Consider the following 21,797-nt stretch of genomic DNA (forward strand, 5'->3'; position numbering starts at 1 on the left):
CAATTGTGTTAGCCTAAACTTAGTTCACCCCCTTGGACACACCATTCTTTTTTGTACAGTCTCATTAAGGTATCGTGGTCATCTAGCCATGGGATCAATTGTTGACATACTCTTCTTCACTTCGCTATGGTAGGCTATTTTAACATCTTCCCATAAGTTTACATAAAAGCTACATAAATTCTTAAAATTAAATCGGGGAACTTCAAAACCCCCGCTTTTCTGTGGGGATTTGTTCGTTTGTTCAGTTTCCAATCATCAAACTTTGTAGTTATACAGTCACATCGGACTCAGTCTTGGGGGAAAAAATATCAGCTGTTCTTTACAAGCATGTGCAAGGACTCAAGAAGGGTCATTACTCGCATCAAAGAAGTTGATATAAATTAAATTACTAAGCATTTATAGTTTAATGTGCAATAACTGATCACAGTGCTTCCAGATATATTTCACGTGAGTAACATTTAATGTGTAAAAAAAAAGAAATAACCTCTGTTTTAATGTTTTCCACTCTTTCTTTGATCTAAAAAACTAGTAAAACTGTAGAAATATTAACTGGACACCACATTATCACTGACATAATAAGTGAATCTCTAAATTCACCCCACTCGCCAAAGCCCGTAAATGAGGAACATGTGATATTTGCTGCTAGAATGTGAATAAGGCAGTCAGTGTGTAAGTATCGTAACATTTTTGGACTCCTGTCCATAAAGAACAGAGGACAGAGACTGCTCAGAGGAGGGGAAAATGGCTAATTACTGCCTGTAATGTCCTTTCTCTGGCTGAGTAAGGATACTGAATGACAGTCTGGAGCAGAGATGGAGTCTCGGTTGCCTGTTCTGACTGTAAACAATAATAACAGAATCAGTGCTATGGAGAGAAGGGCACTGAAATGACACAGCAGAACAATCTGACTTAGTGTTCCGTCATGGGCTTCTATCTGATCTGAACAAAACATCAGCTGATCATGCTTTTTGAGATCAAAGGTCAGTCACTGAGAGGCCCTGTGGGATTTAACATGAGACTCCAAGATGTTGATAAATGTTCAAATAAAGAATTTGCTTTTCCCTCGCAACAAGCATGGCGTGATCTTTTGTTATGCTTTAGTTGTGCTGTCCACAAAATTAGTCTGTGGATTCCATTCGCTTGCCAGCAGAGGTGACTGTTCTGTAGCGTTTTGTGTCATCAATCCTTAGGGTTAGGCCTTGACCTGGAAAGTAAACCCCGGTGGTCTGGAGAAGAAGCTTCTGAGTCACAGTCGACATCGTGTTTGTTCTGAAGAGCCCTTTTCTGTTAGTCCAAGAGGATCTAATTAAAATACACAGAACTGTTAATGTGGCTGCTGTTACAGTCCTTTGTAGAAATGGAAAGCTTTGATAGAGGTTGGATGGTCAGGCAATTCAACTGGACTTGTGTAATAACAGGTGATAGGGTAAAAAATGTTGGAAACCACAGTAGTACCTTTGTGAGGCTTTTTGTGTTGTAGGCACAGCGCTACACATGTGTGTGGTTTTCTTTTCCAATCTTATACTTACTTTATGGAACTGATTGCTTTTGATAAACTTGAAATATATTATAGGTTAAATAAGCTCTATTTAAACATACATTTTCAGGCCGCTTATTTCTTTGATGTTAGTCTGCACTTATCCAATAGTGCTTGGCCTGTAGTGAGCAGAGTGAGGTGTTGGTGATGGTTCAGGTTTGCTGTAGAAAATTGTTAAAGTTAGTTTTTAATTATGCTAGCATCATTCTGTGTTGTTCTGTGTTGACAGTTTAGTTTCATAGGTTATGCTTTAGGAACCTTTAAATTAGAAGCTATAGCTATAACACCATTAGCCATGGGCTACCTGGGTTACTGACTACCACGCTCAGGCGTATGCAGAGTGCTGCTTTGCTCTGTAAAGACGGAAGATCGCTAAAATGAGTTTCAAGCAGTCTTTCTGATGTTTATCACGAATGAGTCATCTTTTAACATAATGCAAGGCCATGCTCATAAGTAATGGCTGCAACTTCATTAATCGCAGTACTTGAGAAGGTATAGTTACATCATTTACTGCTTTTGTGGCAGTGTATCGCAAATTAAACAAGACACTTAATAAAATAACTAACATTTAAGTTGATTTCCTAAGCTGATAAATTACAGTCAAATAGTAAATACAGTCATATGAGAAGTATGACCTATCAGGGCATAATAAAAATAATCAGGTCCTTATCAGGTCTCAAAATTAGGTAAATACAACTTCAGAGGATGTAGAAAACATGACATATTACACTGTCTATATATTTCATAAATTAGGAAATAGTGGTTGAAGAACTAAGTACACCTTCACTCCTTTCAGTGAAGGAGTGAAGAAGGTAAGAAACAACCAGGTGCTGTAATCAAATGAACCTGAATCACTCAGGTGTATGTTAACACAATGCAAAGAAAATCAATTGTTGCTACCCATCAGTCTGGAAAGAGTTGGAAGAACATTTCCAAATATTTGAGGTCCATCATTCTACAGTGAGAAAGATTATTCACAAATGCAAGACATTCAAGACAGTTGCCAACCTTCCCAGGAGTAGACATCCAAACAAATTCCCCCCAAGGTCAGGGCACAAAACTCAAGAGCTTCACCTGAGACCATGTTAAAGGTTAAAGTTAATGCCAGTACAATTAGAAAAAGGCTGTACAGGTTTGGCTTGTTTGCAAGTGCTGCCAGGAGAAAGCCTCTTCTCTCTAAAAAGAACACGGCAGTATGACTTCTGAAAGACTAGACTTCTGGAACAATGTCGGTTGGACAGACAAGATCAAAGTGCAGATGTTTGGCCATAATGAATAACACAACATTTGTAGAAAAACAAAGCGTAACAGCACGAACACCTCATACTGACTGTGAAGCATGGTGGTGTAAGGGAGATGATTCGGGCCACATGACTGGGATTTTTTGCAGTCATTGAGCCAACCATGAACAACTCTGTGCACCAAATTATTCTAAAGTGAAATGAGAGGTCATTTGTCTTATAGCTAAAGCTTGGGTGAAACATCATCATGCTACATGACAATGAATCCAAGCACAGCAGAAAACCTACAACAGAAAGGCTGAAAGTTCAAGCTCTCAGTTAATGTAAAATAACCGTGAAGGGTGAAAGATATCAACTGTGGTTGTATTTAAACCATTTTAGAATCTGTTAATGTAAAAGATATCCTGATATGTGAAACCAGAAAGGGGGTCTAGTTTGTTTTTCACAACTTCACAGCATGTAATAAATTATTTAACTTGTGAAAACAGTAAGGCAATCACTTGCATTAATTCTCTTTTAGTTAGTCAACTTTTTTGGAGCTGGTTCTTATACTTGCCTAAACAAAAAGCCTAGGCTAATTGGAAAGTCATAGAACAGTAAATAACAGTAAAGGCAACTTATCTGATAATTTGTCATGAAATTTCATGAAAAGACAACACACAGAGAACAAGATCGGGAGATCACCCCATTCAGTGGGATAGATCTTTGTACGTAAAACTGTTCAGATGGACTAAAGTGGTAAGCTGATTCCTATAATTACCATTACTGCTGCTACATATTTAAAAAGTTAAACATTGCAAGACAGAAAGAAAACAGTTATGCTGTACAGTTACAGATTGACCTGGTAAGATAAAAGCATTAAAATGTACCAAAATGTTGCACTTTACAAAATATAAAAAGCTTCCTTGTGAAATGCCGGTAACCACATAAGAGGCATTTGCTCGCCTCCAGCAATTCAAAAATATGTCAGACATCAACGATAAGGAGAGATACTTTCAGAAGGTAAAAAACAAAGCTGTAATAAAGAGCTGTGAGACTTTCTTTACAATTCAAAAGCTGCAAATTTGATTTACAAACAACACAAATCCACTTTCAATCATTTAATAAAAGCTTGGATACAGGACCTTTTTTTTTTTTCCATTTTTTTACAGCATGTGGCATGTGTTAAGTTGTATTGGTGGAAAATCCATTTTCTAAAACAACTGCAGTAAGACTGAATAAAACCCCCAAAATCTTAACAAGGCATTTTTCAGACATTCAACATTCACCACAGTTTGGATTGGATAATAACAACAGTGCGCTGGTTTAGGGGGCCAACTGACCAACAATATACTCTTCATCTTCTTTTAATGGAGTTGCCAGAAACACTATCACAAATATAAAGATTTTTTTTAATATCTAAAATATTTATATAAATAGAAAGTAATTAAAGATCTGGGCAAAATGACAAAGTGCAAAACAGGAAAAAAGAAAGAAAGAAAGGAAACAGGGAGGGTTTAAAAAAACAAAACAAACTTTAACAGCAAAGACAATATACAACTGCTCTGAAATCAGCAACCATGAGCCTTGTCTTCATTTTAGCTGCAACAGACCGTAACTTCCCATTTCTATTTCTTCAACCAGTAACTCAGGTTGGCTTCTTTTCCCCAACAAACACTTGATCTTTGATCAGTAGATACATGTGAGAAGGTACTGCGTGAGAAAACCGAAATCTATCCAATGATACCAAGATCTGTAACCAGTAAATAACACCAAAAAAAGAAGTATCGACCATCGCTTTAGCAATGTATGCGTTGATCTGTTATTAAACGTCTGTTGATTTAAACGTGTGAGCACAGCAAAGAAAACTGAAGAAAAATTAAAAGATTTGTTTATCTTGTCATAAAAGGGATGTTAGCCATTTAACTGTACACAGCCAGTACCCAGTTAAACCATGTGTATCTACAGCGAAACAAAGCCTACCATGCAGGTTCTATTAAACTGATCTAAACTGGTAGACAATCTCACGCGCTGATGGACAGTCATGGGAAGCACTTTGAGTACTTGGAAAAACGTAACACAAATACAAATGATTATGTACAATTCAATCATCATTAGTGCTTAAACAAAACAACCAATGAGTCCAAAAAGAGTTAGTTTCCACTGAAGCAGTTGGCAAGTACCAGGCGAGTGCATTTCTGAGAGTCACACTGCTAAACAGCAAATTTAAATGCTTTCAGTTACGTTAGCTCTATCGTCAGCAGCAATGAATGAAAGAGGGGGGTACTTCTCTGACATTTTAAAGGTTTATGCCGTTTGTTTTTTGACCCATTACGACATCTGCTGCACTTCAAAAGGGACCCGTTATGCCTTTCTCCATTAGCTGTCAAAGTCTAGTATTAACAAGTAATCTTTGTAAGCCAAAAGTTTGAGCCTTAGACTGATATAATCCATTTTAGACAGTTTTTTTTCTACTTATGCAGTTGGGAAGGGCCACCAATCAAATGAAAACTGGCTCAAAGGGAGGAGCTAAAAGTCAGTATGAGGAAAATCTGAATTATTTTGAATTATTAATGGAAGCAAGCACAGGAGATCCCCTTTGAAATAAGAAAAATCTCTTCACATTTTCTGATCGACTTTTTTGACATCCTCAGTTAAACTTTGTAACACTTTAAACCTTTAACCTGTGGCACACCGTGCTATAGAAAACAAAAGCATATAGTTTCCCTTCAAATGTAAGTGTTGTCTTTTTAAATCAGCACTGCTTTTTTACACCTGATGCTGCATCTAATAAAAGACACCGAGGGCTCAAAAGGAATGACTACAGAGCTACCGGAGAAGAAACGGTACCTAGCTTGAGCTGGGCAGCTGTGAAGCAAGCGGATACATTTTGACCCAGTTCTGACTCGACATAACACAACAAACCAAGCGTAATCGCACTGAGATGAGGCCGACCGGCCTTGGAAGATAAAGATAGTTTAAAAATATAGCTATAGTTTTGAACACTGGAAGAAGTATGAAAAAGGGTGAACCCACAGGAAATTGGGAAAATGGTGCCCCTTTATATGAAAATACAAATAAGGGCCTGGTTTCACAAAACAAAACCTAACCAGCCTTTTGTCTTGCAATAGTAAGAAATAATTATGAAATAATTGTGACCTCTGGGCTTATTATCTCCTGACAGGACAAAGGAGGATCTAAACGAGAACACAGTAGAACCAGACTACTTCACTTTCCTTTTAGAGCCTTAAATGCTTGCACAGTACTGCATCTAAAGTGTATACACATAATTTGTAGTATGAGAAACAACATGTGGGATATGGTTCTAAAGTTTCAGAGATCAAGATTTCTGTCAGACTACAATAATTATTTAAAACTAATATTAGAAATTTAAAAAGAACAGAAAAAGGATGTGTTGTTTCCTATTGATGACAGTAAACATAGACAGCAGCCATGGCTCACATTGGTTTGTGTGATTATTAACTAACGATCTAATTATTGAATGTTTTGAGAAACCAGGCCGAGCTCATTATCGTTAATAAACAGAGACAAAGAGACAGGAAAGCTAAAAAAATACCCTCTCTCCTACCTCATAATTGGGAAAAGGGGACAATTATGAATAAATACAAAAATAAGAACAGATATGTACACATTTTTAATAATATGAACTATAATAATACTTTCAACATTTCTTCAAAATGACATAGAAATCTTTTTTTTTTGCTGAAAAAAAAAAACCTCAAACCCTCAAAGGTCAAAAACAAAAACAAAAGAATGATAAATTATTATACAAAAAAAGCGCCATCCAACACCTTAATATTAATAACAATAATTCCATTTTTGGATGCAAGTCCAGGAGTTTCTTGCAATGTTTAAACCAGGACGAAGGGGAGAAAAATACAAAAACATTCTTAAGTTAAATCTGACTTCTTCCTATATTGAAATACAATGCATTGATGTAGCGTTGTTGGTAACACAGATGTCTTCTTCTTCCCTTGTCTGAACAGGTTCTTGTGTGGCACTGCTGGAGATGGCTCTGGAATCAGCGAACAAGGAAGGAAGGTGAACTGAGGGCAGTAAGTGCACTTTGAACACAGGCATGCTGGGATGAGCAGGGAGCATTGGGGGGCAGGGGGACAGTAAATAGAGAAATGGACAAAGTTGTTTGGTACAGAAAGAAAGAGGTTAAAGAAGAGGTAAATGCTGGATAAAACCCAGCTCATCTCTTTTTAAAGCAAAAGGAAAAGAAAAAAAATACAAATAAAAAATAGAGAAACACAAAAAAAGGGGTGGAGCCACTGAGGTGGCATAGCTGAAGTCTGAGTCCTACAGTAGTCGTGTCAGTAGGTCCTTTAAACATCAAACTCCCCCAAAGAAATCACAGTTATCTTTCCACTCAGATTTCTGAAAATAAACTCTGGTTATCCCCCTGCAAAAGTCAACAGTGGTGGTGTCATTAACAGTGCCTTAAAATTCCCTTATCAGGAGGATAAAAGGTTTTTGAAATCCTGTTCTGTAAAGACCACAACGGCGCGGAGCAGCTTTCCATCAAAATGATCCGTACTGAGGGATAAGTGGTGGAAGCCACTGCCAGCCAACTGTGGGCAAAGACTTCAGAGTCCCGCTGTCACAGCAGGTGAACTGAACTGTTTTTGGATAAAACAGATGTGACATGATGAAGCAGTCTGATTGGTGCTGGAAGAGCGGTGAGGTCAAAGGTCACAAACGGTGGTGGCCTGAACAGCTGCCCAACATTCTGTCCATTAAACAGGTTTCTGTCAGTGATGCAACTTGGCCTGTGGAGAAAAACGCACACTTGTCAAGTGATTTTAATTTCTTGCCTGTAAAGCAGCAGTTTCACAGCAGATGGAAGTTTAATTTGTAATTTATTAATTTATTTGCACAACACAGTCATTCATTCTTGAGAGCTAATGATGATATCCATTTAATAATAAGCATATATTTAAAAATCACTTATTAGCTTGCAACTTTTGTTCATTAATCAAAATCTGCAACAGTTTATGTTTTAGTAGAAGCGGTGACAGTGGTAGAGGAAAAGTCTAGGATCATCCCCTCAGGACAATGAACCAAAATCCAAGTCTAATGCATCAAAGAGTGACAAACATAGGCGTGACACTCAGATTTACGGAGAACATCACCTAAACTGGTGGGTCTCCCAATTTCTGAAAATAATTAGAATAAACAAAATTTTGACCACGCATACAGAGTATTGAACCACCCCTCATACCTTTTTTACCTTTATTCTTATTATTTTATTTTAGGAAAATGGGAAAGAGGTACAGCAATGAATTGAAATATTTGCAAAACACTTGAATATGTAATGCTGTATATAAGACAAAAAAACAAGTTGTATAATTCTAACAAGGCAGCCCTTCCAGTGAGACCATTTCAGATGAGGCTTCAGTGAACAAGAGGTGGATCAACTGAAGAGCCAAATGCATCTCTCAGGTCCTGTGTCAGGCCTTTGCTGGGTTTTTGTTTTTCCTGTTTCTTAAGGACATGACTTTCAGACACTGCTCAGATGTTGTAGAGAGTTTTTAGGCCTGACACTTCTTTTGTGCTTTTGCACAAAACTGCATCTACTGTCATTCAAAAACAAGATGGAACTGAATTTGCTCAGCTGTCATCACTGTAACTTATATCTCTCACTATTTCAAGGACCACCTGATTTTAAGTGGTCACATAACAACTGCGCAAACTTCACCTGCTCATCTATTCACCACTGAATGGTGAAGTATGTCTTTGCTGTTGACCATGGGTCAATGACTGGAGCTTCTTGTAATAAATGCTGAAGGTCTCCTACACACCAGCTCTTAGCTGACTATCAGACTTCCTTGAGAATTCAAAACTCAGCACACTAAAATATATTCCAGGTAGTAGATGACTGCTTACCTGTCTTGGGGATTCAGGCCCTGAAGCTAGTATCCCCCCGCTATCGCTTCCATTCCCAAAGAGGCTATCTAACCCACCCAGTCTGCTCAGCTTGTTGCCCTTTCCTCTGTAGGAGCTGGGACTTCGCCTCTTCCTCCCTTCTGCTCCTCCCCCATAAGCTAAGGGTCCTGTGGGAGGAGCCATTGGTTGGTGGGCAGCTGAGGTTGGTTCCCTGTTAGGTGAGTAGGGTATACTGGTGCTGCCAAGTTCACGACTGGAGAGAAGCAAAAGAAGGAAAACAGTATGTTGTGTCTACATACACAATAAGTATATTACATGTTATATGAATATACAATATGTTGAACTAAGTCTGCATTCCCTCTGACTACAATCATGACTTGTTATCCTCTAAAAGAGAATTTAATGGCATAACATGTAGGTATAATCAAATATTTTTGGGAAATAAAACATTTACTTCTAAAGTTAAATATCAAAGTACAGTTTTTACAAGTTTTCAAAATTGTGGCCTCTTAATGAAACTTTTTTTTTTTTTTTTTACATTTTACTGGGGACTCACCTGTTTTGCGATATGTGGCTTTGAGGGCCATCAGCTTTAGATAGCCAGCCCTCTGAGCTTCCCCAAAGTTCGCTATCCCCATGACCAAGTCCCTTTTTCTTGGCTGGGGAGGCAGCTGTCCCTCCCGAGCTTTGTAACTGTGAATGAAAGCTCCTGTCGTTCCTTTTGTAATTATCCACAGTGGGAAACAAGGAAGAAGAGGAAAATGAGGAGGAAGAGTAGGACGTTTTTTTTCTCTTCTTAGTTCCCGCTACGGGTTCCTCCACGTCTTTGGATGGACGACTTGCTTTATGCGTGCCGTTACGGGCTTTGCCCTGCGCGAAGACTTGGGTGTGGGGTTGCGGGGAGTCTCGGATGTTAAACACCCCAGCTGTGGATGCAGACTGAGGAAACATGGCGGTGTACGAGAGGGAGTTGGGGAGGGAGTTGAGCAGACAAGAGGTGGGAGAAGGGGCTTGATGTGAAGGTATGGAGGATGTACCAGATGGGGAGAGGAGGCTCTCAGCAGCCAGAGGCACCTTCCTGAAACATGAAGAAGAGAATCTTACAAAAGAGAAATGTACCAATAAAGTTGTTTTACTGCCAGAATAGCTTGTAGGAGACCTTAAGTAACAATCAATATGCAGTATTTTACTGAACAATGGTTTTCTAAGCTCATTTTAGTGTCTTCCCCTCATTTCATCAGCCTCCTCGGCTATTTTTACTTTACTTCCCACGATTAAAACTCAGAAATTATTTATCTATTGTGATTGTGCAATCATTAACTGCATGCAAACCTGTTCTTTTTTTCCCCTCTATTGTTGCTAGTTTTGATCTTTGATTAAAAACTTACAGGCTTCATGTGTGATTTTTTTTTTCACCTTCTATTGTTTAAAAAACAAAACAAAAAAACCTTCCCGTCTAAAAAATGAAACAGAATTTGAATCTGTTTTCCACAGCTGATGAGTTCATCCCTTCCTCTCACATCTTTCCATTAAAACATTACATTTTGCTCATCTTTACCATTTCTCACCCATACCTATTAACCTTTAAGCAAAATATGGTAGTAGAATAATCAAAGAATACACTCGCCTCCACATCTGGGCGTTGAGGTGTTTCTCCACCATGTTTTGGAGTGCCAGCCTCATCCTGTCCCATCGCCTGTCAAACACATAGTGGCCTCTTCCCATCAGCCTGCTGCTGAATACGCAAAACTGTAAGAGGGAGAAAGAAGACAGCTCAGGTGAGAATGTTATGAAAGAATCATAAAGGAGGCAAGGCGAACGATTCTGAAAAGAAGAAGAGTGGAGGAGTAAAAAGCAGTAAAAGAGGCATCAAATGATGGAACCAAAGAGATAAGCTGTTTTCACACATCAGCTCTGGACAACATCAGGGGAATTAGGTTGGGACACTGCACCAAGTTGTCCTTTCTGATACTGAGCTCAGAGCAGGAGGCAGTCTGGTTCAGATTTGTTCTCAATCCAGGAAATAATTCTTTTGGTTTAGGCGAAGGTGCTAACTGGATACAACGCATTCGAGGCAGGGCGAAGGGCGTGAATTCTGGCCATCAGGTATCATAAAGACTAAAAAAGGTGTTAAAATAATGTAATTTTAGATAAAATTACATCAGATATTTGTGTTTTCATGTCTACGTAGGTTGGGTAATGTCTCAAAGTGAACTAGACAACAGTCCATATGTAAAAAATGCCATAGATGAAGAAGAACAGATGCCTAAGAGAAAAACAATGTTAAAATATTTTTAGAATTTGAGAAAATAAAAAATATAACTGGAACTTTTAACAGGAAATATACAGTACAGTGTACAATTTTTATGGATAATGGTAACTTTTAGAACCTCCCATTAATCTAACCGCTCAGGTCAAAACTGACTATGAAGTGAGAGCTCTGACTTGAAGAACTATAATAATCAAGCATTTCTTTAAATTTAGTAAAATGCAGACTTTAGGAGTAAAAAAAACATGTCTGCATCAGCTTTCCATATATTTTAATAATATTATGGGCACTTAGTACTCGCCATTTTAAAAGGAACAAAAGCACATGCCTGGCAAACTTCCAATGTCAGCATAACTTCAGCAAATTAATACTCCCTACCAATGAGCCTATACACAACCTGCATGTGCGCCTGTACAAAAACGGTGGTGCAAAAAAATGGCAACACACTTTATTTAAAGGTCTTATTTCTAATCTTTATGCCAGGGGTCTCAAACTTAAATGAGTTGCGGGCTACTGCTGGCACTGTCACCTAATTGGAGAAAACACCCACAAATATTTCCAAAAATGTAGTGTTTTGTTTTTTTTTTAATTTCAAATATTGTATAACAAGAAAAAACTCAAAATTGTTTTCTTTACAAATAACTCTCTCCCTGAACTAACACAGCCATTCGCTCATCATGTTTGTACTGTCTGCTCATATGAACCTATTTCAACACTGCACTCAACAACAAACAAATTCCCTAAACTTCAAGGGCCAAATAACATTATATTTCTTCACGTCAATATATGGGACCCACATAGTGGTGACGTGGGCCGTGAGTTTGAGACCCCTGCTTCACGCTGGCTGATTGCTCTAGCTTTAAGGATAATACAAACTGGGTAAGAGTGTGAGATCAACCATTTAACATAGATCACAATCTCTTTTCCAAAATAGCAAACTTTTCCTTTAACACATACTATTAAGCTACACCTGAGGCTGAACTGGAACAAAAATATTTCCGCTAAATGACATATAAAAGCAGACCCTGCAGGGATAAAATAGGAGATAGGATGACTAAAACTTTTGTGAATTGGTTACTGAACGCCCTGAGGTTATGGAATAAGAAAATGCATGATAGTGCAGCATTACTGGGTCCTTCTATTTTACCCCTAAAGGCTGCGGGTGATGACTGGAGTAGTGAACAGCAGGTCTGTCAGCATCCTCTGGATCTGCATCGCCCTCGTCGCTGGAAAGTCGACTGCTTTCTCCAGCAGCGGTCACCCAGCTGTGGGGAGCTGGTTCTGGGTTAGGGGCCTGGACAGGAGATGCTACCGTGAGCAGAGGACCTGAGGTGGAAGTGGAGGAGCCTCCTGGAACCCTGGGACAAAGGGGTGAATAAAGTAATGAGACAAAGTGGGTTAAGGATTAAAGAACTGGAAACATATGGGACAGAAAAACAAAAATTAAAGAAAAGAGACAGAACAGGAGCCGTGAAAGGGAAATTTAAATGTGAATGCAGAAGACGAAGAGTGTAAACAAAGAAAGAAGGAAAAAGGAAGCAAACTCCAAATAAGTTCATTTTTAAAGAAGGGTTTTGTGCTCTAAATAGAAACAGGATATACGTTTTTCACAACAATTTGACATAGGGTGATTTTTCTGCTTGCTCACTTCTAGCAAACTGTGTCTATAGCATCCCCTGGTGGAAAAGGGTGCATCTGTCTGAAGAAAAAATGCTCAAGTATGCAAGTGAACACAATCTTCTCAAAATGACAAGTAAACATACTTAAGACTAAAATAAATAAGCCATTATTTCTGTTTAGAAAGCATTCCCTTTCTCTAAAAGAGCAGTTTAACTTCAGTAGCCAAAGTTTAACAACATAAAAATGGCAGAAGTACATAGAAAACTATATAAAGTAGGCATTATAATATACAATGCTCCTGAAACACACTCCTCATTTTTAAAGCTGATTAGAGTCCTAAAGCTTTTATTATTTGCATATTTAATACTTTTCACATCCTTTGTACCTTGGTATGTGTGCATTTGCCAGCCGCAGCTTCAATGTGGAGAGAGGTCGTCCATTGGGGCAGTGAGACTTGCTGGGAGACGAGCTCTCTTTAGATATAATACTCTGGCTGGAGCCTTCCTTCCCTCCCTGCGCTCCGTCCTTGTCCTTATCCTTTTCTTTCACTCCATCCTTCTCCTTCGCCCGCCCCTTGTGTTCAGCCAGGAGGATGTCAAAATGTTTCCTTCGGCCAGGGACAGCCCGCCGGTGGGTTAAAGAGTGAGTCTGCAGCAAATGAAAAAAAAAACCAAAACAATTATTTTATTCTTTTATTCCTCTGACCGTTTAGAAATACTGGGTTATTTCCAGAGAGACTTTGTAAATGAAAATATTGATCTGTGAAGAACAGACTGTACCACAAACACACTTCACTGGGATTGAATGCTGCATTGAGAGAGGCTCAAGACACGACTCTTTGGTTTCATGATAGTTTCCATAACCTCACACTGTATGTGTCTACGTCACACCACACAAACACGGGTAAATATTACCTGTGCCTATATACCGTTCCAGGTACTTTGGAAGGTAACCAGCCATCAAACATTTGGTTTTCCAATAGATATTTACCAAACAAGGCAGAGAGGTTGCTTTAGACTGCCAGGCCTGCGTTTGGAAAGAAAAATACTTCCTGCACTTATTCAAAGGGAGCAGCCAAGGTCTGTGCATCTTTAACCACAAGGTCCCAAAGGTTTATGTATCACATTTCTAACTATCCTGACTATTGAATACACATTTGAAAGAAAATAAAACTTTTAAAAACTGAACAAGATGCCAGTGTTTGGCGTGCTAGTCGAAATTATGGTGATATATTAGGGTTTTCTGAAGTTTGAAGTAATGCTGAATTCAGAAAGAAAGGGGAAATCTGAACACTGACAAGTGTCAAATATAAGTTAATTTTAATTTAAAGATCCACCATGACCACTGCACTTTCCTCCCCCATCTCCACCTCATCCTCTTCCTTGTCACCCAAAGCTTCATCCTGACCTGAAATCAGGACTCTAACATCAGAAAATGTCCATAAACATGCCTATTTATTCCTGATTAGATTATTCCAGATTAGACATGTGACATTCCTGCCTCCAGATAGCTGACACTGAGCTGCCTGGTTAAAAGCCAATGTCCCTCTGATCAACAGTTTGATTACATTCTCACATTGTGTGAGAGTTTATTTGCCAATTGCCTGAGTGTGACAACATTAAAATCCATTTTAACATTATCTTTTGTAACGCTGACAAGATAGCCATCATTGATCTGAAATGAGCTCCAGTGACTCATCAGCCCATACTGGACACATTCACAAATTTTTACAGCCTCGGATGCTTCACAAACAGCACAAAACCATCGATATTAAATTTTACATGTTGTAAATATGTTTGGTGTTTTTTTGGTTTGTTTTGTGGATAGTTTGGCAATCTGCCCTCTAGCTTATCAAGACAAAATGCTATGTGTCTAGCGATGCTGGACATAGTAGATCTGAACAAGATTACTTTGACAAACCACTCCCACATGAAAAAATGGCAACAAATTAGCCTGATACATCTTTAATTACTTAACCAGTTTGCAGTGATTAGTAAAGCTCAGCAGAGGTAATTATAGGGCAGTAAAATAGAGTATTACTTCTTAAGATGTTTTAGCCTCATCCAACATCTATAATTACCTCATCAGGGGAAGTGTAGGCCCTGTAATGCCTGAGCAATGCTACCCCAGCATTAACTGAGAACGGGTGTACACACAAGAGAGGCAGCCAGAGAGCTAGATATGATCATAGCTGTGGTCGGCGTCTTTCAGTAGCGACATTAATGTGCCCTTTAACGCTATTACTCTCAGAAATTGTGGTCAGACAAAGAGCAGGAGGGTCAGACGTTACTATTATCTCCACAGAAAGCACGCAGAGGTTGAGAGTGTGGGTAACCCTGCACTTGTGCCTTTATTTGCATTACCTTGCAGGTGAGAGACCGTGTGCAGGGTCGTTTGGTCTCGGGGTCCTGCACTCCGCAGTGCTTGTTGGGATCAAACACTCTCCCTGCAAAAACAAACACAACACAGAAACACACACTAGAGTCATCTGGTAATTTCTTCCTTCCTTCCTTCGAGTATCAAATCACATTTGATGGGAGTGGGAGCGCTGCAACACCACGAGCAAATCAATTTTCCTCTTCTGAGACAGCAGTTCATTCGCGTCCTCGCTCACATTTGTCTGTTCACATGTTGATTCATGTTCATTTGATCATTCAGTTGTGGTCTGAGGCTCCTCTAATAGCACCAGTCTATGTGACATTATTAGCAGTCCTTCCAGAATCAAACAAAAAAAACCAAACAAAAGGAAGACTCTTCATACTGTGACAAATTATTCTTGACACGACATGCTGTCAGCCTTACAAGAGTCACTAGTGACTGACAGCCGAGCACACGCTCTCCAGCCTTAACGAACTGTATCCAGAGGGGAAAATTTGCACTTGTTAATGATCTCCACCCCTAAAATTTAAGGCCAATTTCTTACCCGAGTCTCTGATGTATGTTGTAGGAATAATATTAAAATGTATATGATGAAATTACTCTAGTAAGAGTGGATGAAATACATATATGTAGTTTGTGAGGGGCTGCCAGTTATGATGAGGACTCAGCTCCTTATCATAACAGCAGTTTCTTCTGGCTTGAGTTTTAACATTTTTAACAGTCTCTGTCTTTGTTGTTTACCCACTTGATGTCCAAAAAGTTAATTATACTAATTTTCTCTCTGGTTTCATTCTTATTATTACAGCCAAAATAGCTGATTTGGCTCCTCACCTTTGAAGTCAACTTTCTCTGACTGGCAGCCCTTCAAAAACAAAAAGCAGTGTGCCTGGGATGACAACATTAGAGACACAACACACACACACACAAAAAAGTACCCGACAAATGATTTTACTTGTTAATGGCATCAATTACACAGATATGCTTAATTGATGAGCGCGTGAGTCTTGAATTGCAAAAAAGAATTTTATTTTTGGAATTAATAAATTTAAATCAGCCTTTCAATTAGTGTTCTATTATTTGTCAACTTGAAATGTCAAACCTAACTATTTAAGTTGGGTTTGACATTTAGAAAGAAAAAAAAGACAGAAAAAGCAGTTAGTTCTCTACTCGGCCTACATTTGCAGACAGACAGACCTTTCCTCCACACAGACTTGCAAATAAACAGCAGCCTCCAGTCAGCAGGTTATCTTGAACAGTGTTACTATCACAGGGCTGTAATCTTGTGCTGGCCTTTCCTATAATCCCTGTAATCGTTCTGTGTTTGCAGTATGAGACAGCAGCTCCAGTGGATATATCCAGAGCAACAAACACGCACTCAGACATAAACAAACTCACATGCACGCTCCCTCAGTTCTTACAAACTTGATAAAAAGAAGTGAGAGAGAGAGAAAGCGAGACAGAGAAAGGAAGATGATCGCTGTGAACAGAACCTGAGCAAGACAAACCAAACAACACCAAAAGCAGAAGGTCAAGAAGAGCAAGAAACAAGACGAGTGACGTGCAGAGAGAAAAAGATGCAGCCGGGAGCCTGCGAAATAAAAATTAGGATAGAGCATGAGCTTGTGAAAGAGAGAGAGGAGGAAACAAGGAGGTTGAGAGGCAGGCGGTGTAGAGTGAGAGGATGGAAAAAAAAAAAATGTAGACGCACAGGAGGTGGGGAAAATCTCTCAAGAAGACAAGCAGCTTTTTGGCAGTAAGAGCTCGTGAATTAGAGGGTGTAAATCAGAGGCTCAGAGCATAGAGGCACTCGGTGCAAACTGAGAGAAAGACTAGTGACAGGAAAAGAGGAAGAGAAGGAAAAGCAGCATAGAGAGATGCGACACAAAAAAAAAAAAACCCAAACCCTGAAATATCAATAGGAAATCTTTAACTTTACAGCCACATGTGTTTTCACCCCTTCTTATATAGAATGATCCAGTCAGTTAACTTGCGCATAAATGTGAATATGAAAGTAAAAAAGTTTGGGAGTGAGAATTAGTAAGAAAGCTGAGATCGGCAGGCAAGCAGTGAATAACAAGAAAGGAAAAAATAAAGGAGAGAGAAATCCATTAAATGTAGGGAGGTGTCTGACCAATTCCGAAGCTCACAGTTTCACACGCTGCTGACCAGTGTGCCGCTAAACACTCAGGCTGGAAGCTGTCAAAAGAATACTGAGGAAAAAGTGCATGAGCTTATCTGGGTGCAAGTGTGCGGTAATGTAGGAATTCTAATGTAAAGCTCAGTAGGAATTAAATGGGCAAAGGCTGAATTATGTAACTCTTGCAGCACAGGAATGTCAATCGTCTAAAGCGTCAAGAATCAGTTTCTTGAGCTGCAGGCTGATGGACTGAAATCCTAAATCAACCATAAAAAAGGCAGGAAGGAAAATGACTCAATATGTCACAGTGAAACACACATGCAGTAAGACTTCTGCTGGATTCCCCCCCCCTTCCTAAAAAAATGAAAAAAAAAGAAAGAAAGTGCTAACCTGAAAGTCTTTTGTGACTCCTGGAGGGAGTCTTAGTTCCATTCTGTTGCTTCTTCTCCAACGGTGACACTGATGGCAAAGCTGGGAGAGCAACAGCTCGGTGAGAAGGTGAGGGTGACAGGGAGGATTTCCGATCCAGCGGGGAGGGAGACGGCGTTGACGCCGCCCTTCTGTCCAGCGGGGAGCGAGCTGGACTGGGCCGCTTATCTAGAGAAGATGGAGGCGTGATGGATCGCGGCGTGGATGGTCCGCTGCTGCCACGACCATTTGTGAGCTTTTCACTCGATCGCTGGGAGGCCTGGGTAGTGAGGGATGAAGGCTTATGCGAGGAAGGGGAGGAAGAGGAAGATGTGAGGCGCACGTGTGTCGCTGAGTCGCCTCGGCTTAGGCACGGCATCTTCTCCAGGCTTACGACTGGCAGCGACACGCTGGAGAATAGTGGGAAGAGAGTTGCAGACAACTTTTTTTTGCAATTAATGAATAAAATGTGGGATTTCATCGGACTTAGTAACAATGTTATCGTATTGTGCACGCACCAGGTCTTGTTCCGCGCCCCCTTGGGCGGGTACACAGCAAGTGGAGCCTTGCTGAAGCGGGAGTGAGGGTAATCTTTAGGTATCCTGAACGCCAGTGTCTCCCCAGGACTGGGAGCCACAGCGGGAGGCACTGTGGATGCTTTGGGCTTCATGGCCAAAAAAGGACTCCTGGAGGGGACTGGGGAGCTGTGCTGCTTCTCTAAAACAGATCAAGCCCAAAAGAAAGAAAGAAAGAAAAAAGCTCTTATTCATGCATGACAAAAATATGAATAATAAAAATAATTTGACAATCAAATTTGACACATTATGACAATCAAGACAGACCAACAAGAGCATGCACTGCTAGTGTGACTTGCCTTCAATTAGCACCGAGTCTTTTTAAACCAACTCTACTCTGCTTAGTTGCCAGATGGCTATGTTGTAACACAGGGGAGAGCAAATCTGTGGCTGAACTTCTCCACAAAAAGAAATTTCCAATCAACTAAAGGATGCTTTTCTCTAATTAGCAGTATGCCTGACACCATCTGAAGTGTCCTTTTCGTGATGACCCCCGACCCCCCCACACCCCACCACAAGAGCCAACAATTACAATATTTTTGACCCAGATCTGATCAGAATACACGAGTTGGAAAAAAGTAAGATGCTGAGAACACAGAAGGAAACATAGACGGGAGTAAATCACAAAGCAGCAGGGAGGAAACACGGAGGAGAGGAGAGGAGCTCACACTTACGGTTTTTGCTATGCATGTCTTTGTGGGATCAGGGTGGGTGGGGGAGTGGGGGTGTGTGGTCCAGGACTGTCTCTGTGTCTGTCTCACAGGGAAACTATATCCCAGCTACCTGAATGAAAACAGAGGATTGAATATATCGTGAGCACTGAGCACAAGGCAGGGAAAAGACAGAAACAGTAAAACGGCGCTTTGGATAGCTAGTAGAGTATACAAATTAGGTGGAATGCCATCCTCTTTTTCTGTTTCCCTTAAGGCACGTCACTTCTACAAGTGAGCTAACTAAAGTTAACCAACATCTGCAAGACTTCGCTCAAAGATAAGCTGGAGAAAAGCTGATGTTAATTTTGGGATGACAATAGTTTGAGATCCCATCACTGGCAGGCTTTACTGTGACTTGACTCATTACCTTCTGCTTATCAAAAATGAACACTAGCATTGTTAAATAGCTGAAACTATACCTGTTCATACGCATTTGCAAACACTACTGTGCAGAGGCACGGATGTGGAGGCAAATATAAAGTTTTCAAAAGTCAGGCATCCGCGAAATATTTTATCATTACTTTGTGAGAGCATAATTTGCATGTGTGGGTGTGTGTGCGTGTGGCAGGTGTGTAAATAAGCCAGTGGAGGCAGACCTCCACAGAGGCAGCTGTCTTCAGAGTACTAGGATCAAAGTCCAGCGACACATTCACAGGTATGCACCTACAACAGTGCAAACTTTGCACATTAAATCTCTCATTATTTTACATTATATTAAGTAGTTAACTCCACTGTACGGTTCGATGAGGCTGCGCTGCAGAAATAGATGGGAAAAAATTGTGTCTAATTCAGGGTTACTCTCCGATTTAGGCATTGTATTATTTTCCCAGGAATGAAAAAGGTAAAAGAAATCTGAAGAAATATGATATCAGATTTCTTGTGATTATTCAGCCAAGCCACACACCCCCAATACTCTGTGATTCGACTGGTTTATACGATGTGTATACTATATTTTATTTGCTTTATTATACAAATAGCTTTTGCTCATGATAAGACAACAAAATAACCTGATATAGAACTTAAAAATAATTCTTAACAAAATGTTGCAAGACTTTTAAAATCTTTTATAGCTGTATGTGACATAATGATCAACTTTTCCCTCCCCAGAACAGCCTCAGATATATATTTTATATCTTATATATCAGAACTCATCCAGGGAGTAAGGAGTCAGTTAGGAGTTAATAACACTAAGTTACCGTACAATACATGGGCGAGTGCTCAGGCAAGGTCACTAAGCCACTCGACCACAAGGGCACCCTCCCTACTACACTCTCAACCTGCTGGTTGTTATGGCAATGCAGAGAGCCCCAACGGCTGCTGATAGGCTCTTGACTCATCCTGTGGGAGGAGCCAGGTGATGATGAGGAAATACAAGTTCTCAGAGCTCAGCTGGGTTTGTTTACACTGACAGAGGAGCAGGGAATAGAAGTAGAGAGAGGAATGGCATGAGAAAAATCTGAAATACAGATGAAGATTCTCAGAGTGTGCTGGAGTCAAAGGCAGTGGACTTGGAATTTTAAAAAGAGCAAGTTGTTTGGGATAAACAGTGAATTTTAAAAAAGGCATTATGGATGTATACAGAGCATGTTTCCAAAAATACCCCTACTGAAGAAGTTCCCAGGAATACGGACAGACTGACATACTGAAGAAACACTTCCTTTTTTTTTTTTTAAAGGATATTTTTAAAATATTTCATCTACCAGAGGCTGAACTTGCATGGTTTCAAACATATCACAATCACAAGCAGTAAGCATGATGGATACAAAGTTTTATTGCATCAGAGAGTGGTAACAGCAGCTCAAAGTTATGGGTTGTCATAGTAATACACAAGAAAAGAGCAGTGAGAAAGACTGAGTGTCACAGCAAGTGATGGAAAGATTTCTTATTGTCGATGCTGATCTGAACCCTAAACAGAGTCTGAAAAAAACAACGAAACAACAACGACAACAACAAAAATAGACTGATGCCTAACCTGGGAGGAAAAAAAATATCACTGTGGAACAAATATTCTGGTGAACATGCCACAGCTGAACATTTTTTCAGCACACGATCAAGTGTCTGTCTTCGAAGATGGACAAACAAGTGTTTTGTATATTTAACATATGCCAAGTTTTACCTCTAGATTAAAAATTTAAATCAGTCCTGTAGTTTATCTGCCTCCTGGACAGACACACCAAGCCCGTTCTCACATTGACTCCTGACATTACAAACAGAAGCTTTTACAAATGAGACAGCCACATCCTCTATGTTTAACAGGAAGAGAAAAATGGAGCATGATTTTCTGCAGTTCCAAAGCTTAGATTGCACTGCTGGTTTTCAAAGAATGATTTAAGTTAGCTATCATAATGTTGCGCTACTTGTCTCATTAGATTTTTTTAAGTTCATTTTATACTTTAAACTTCTACTTCTTATTGTAGCGAAGCAGCATTAAAGTACCTTAACTGCTACACTAAGTACTGCAGCCAGTTAGACACTCATGTACATTTTTTATTCTGTAGATATAAAAAAAATTGGGAGCCACTTCTCTCTTGCATTAAGAGGTAAGTCAATTGCTCACTAATGGGCCCTTCAGCTATGGGGGGGGTTATCACTTTCTGTATCCACAGATATGTATATAGAAAAACTCTTCACTGTTGAGAAAAGTCTCTGTTAGCATCTGAGATGATGTTAAAAAATATATCAAAGCCATGTCCTTCTCTTCTCTAAAGTGCAGACAAAAAAAAAAATTTTAAATGTGAAGACACTTCCTCAGATGTACACTATCAGTTGGCATTTTAATTGGCCCATACCTCAGCTAACAGCATGCATACAGCCAAGCCACAATAACAATACCACAACTGTGGCGTGAACGAAACTCAACAGAAAATCTGTGGTTAAGGGCAAAACTTTCCAACATCAGCCAAATAACATGTGCGCCACAGCCCGAGAATGCACATTTTAACAACAACAACGTCAAACACAGAAGCGGCCAAAACACTTGTTAAAGGTAGAAATGGTTGTGATCTGCTGCTCAATTAATTCCCCAC

The 21,797-nt window shown here is 39.7% G+C and overlaps 1 protein-coding gene across 2 annotated transcripts in view; it reads right to left on the minus strand.

Moving 5' to 3' along the window:
* Positions 1-3,863: 3,863 nt before the first annotated feature.
* Positions 3,864-21,797, minus strand: part of atxn7l1 (ataxin 7-like 1) — a 32,099-nt gene continuing 14,165 nt past the window's right edge. The window contains exons 1-10 of one of the 2 annotated variants that reach the window (XM_085436166.1): positions 18,733-18,821; positions 18,002-18,200; positions 17,466-17,893; positions 14,923-15,005; positions 12,945-13,207; positions 12,087-12,297; positions 10,298-10,419; positions 9,227-9,748; positions 8,671-8,923; positions 3,864-7,553 (exon numbers count right to left, since the gene is read on the minus strand). In XM_085436166.1, coding sequence (XP_085292292.1) covers positions 7,536-7,553; positions 8,671-8,923; positions 9,227-9,748; positions 10,298-10,419; positions 12,087-12,297; positions 12,945-13,207; positions 14,923-15,005; positions 17,466-17,893; positions 18,002-18,200; positions 18,733-18,748 — 2,115 coding nt within the window. In that variant the 5' untranslated portion in view covers positions 18,749-18,821 and the 3' untranslated portion in view covers positions 3,864-7,535. Of the gene's footprint in view, positions 7,554-8,670; positions 8,924-9,226; positions 9,749-10,297; positions 10,420-12,086; positions 12,298-12,944; positions 13,208-14,922; positions 15,006-17,465; positions 17,894-18,001; positions 18,201-18,732; positions 18,822-21,797 lie in introns of those variants that run through there. The other variant, XM_085436165.1, reaches the window with a different exon arrangement.

Source organism: Copadichromis virginalis, linkage group LG17 (assembly GCF_057382275.1).
Source record: "Copadichromis virginalis isolate Kocher_CV1m ecotype Utaka linkage group LG17, C_Virginalis_male_GT1.1, whole genome shotgun sequence".
Taxonomy (NCBI): Eukaryota; Metazoa; Chordata; class Actinopteri; order Cichliformes; family Cichlidae; genus Copadichromis; species Copadichromis virginalis.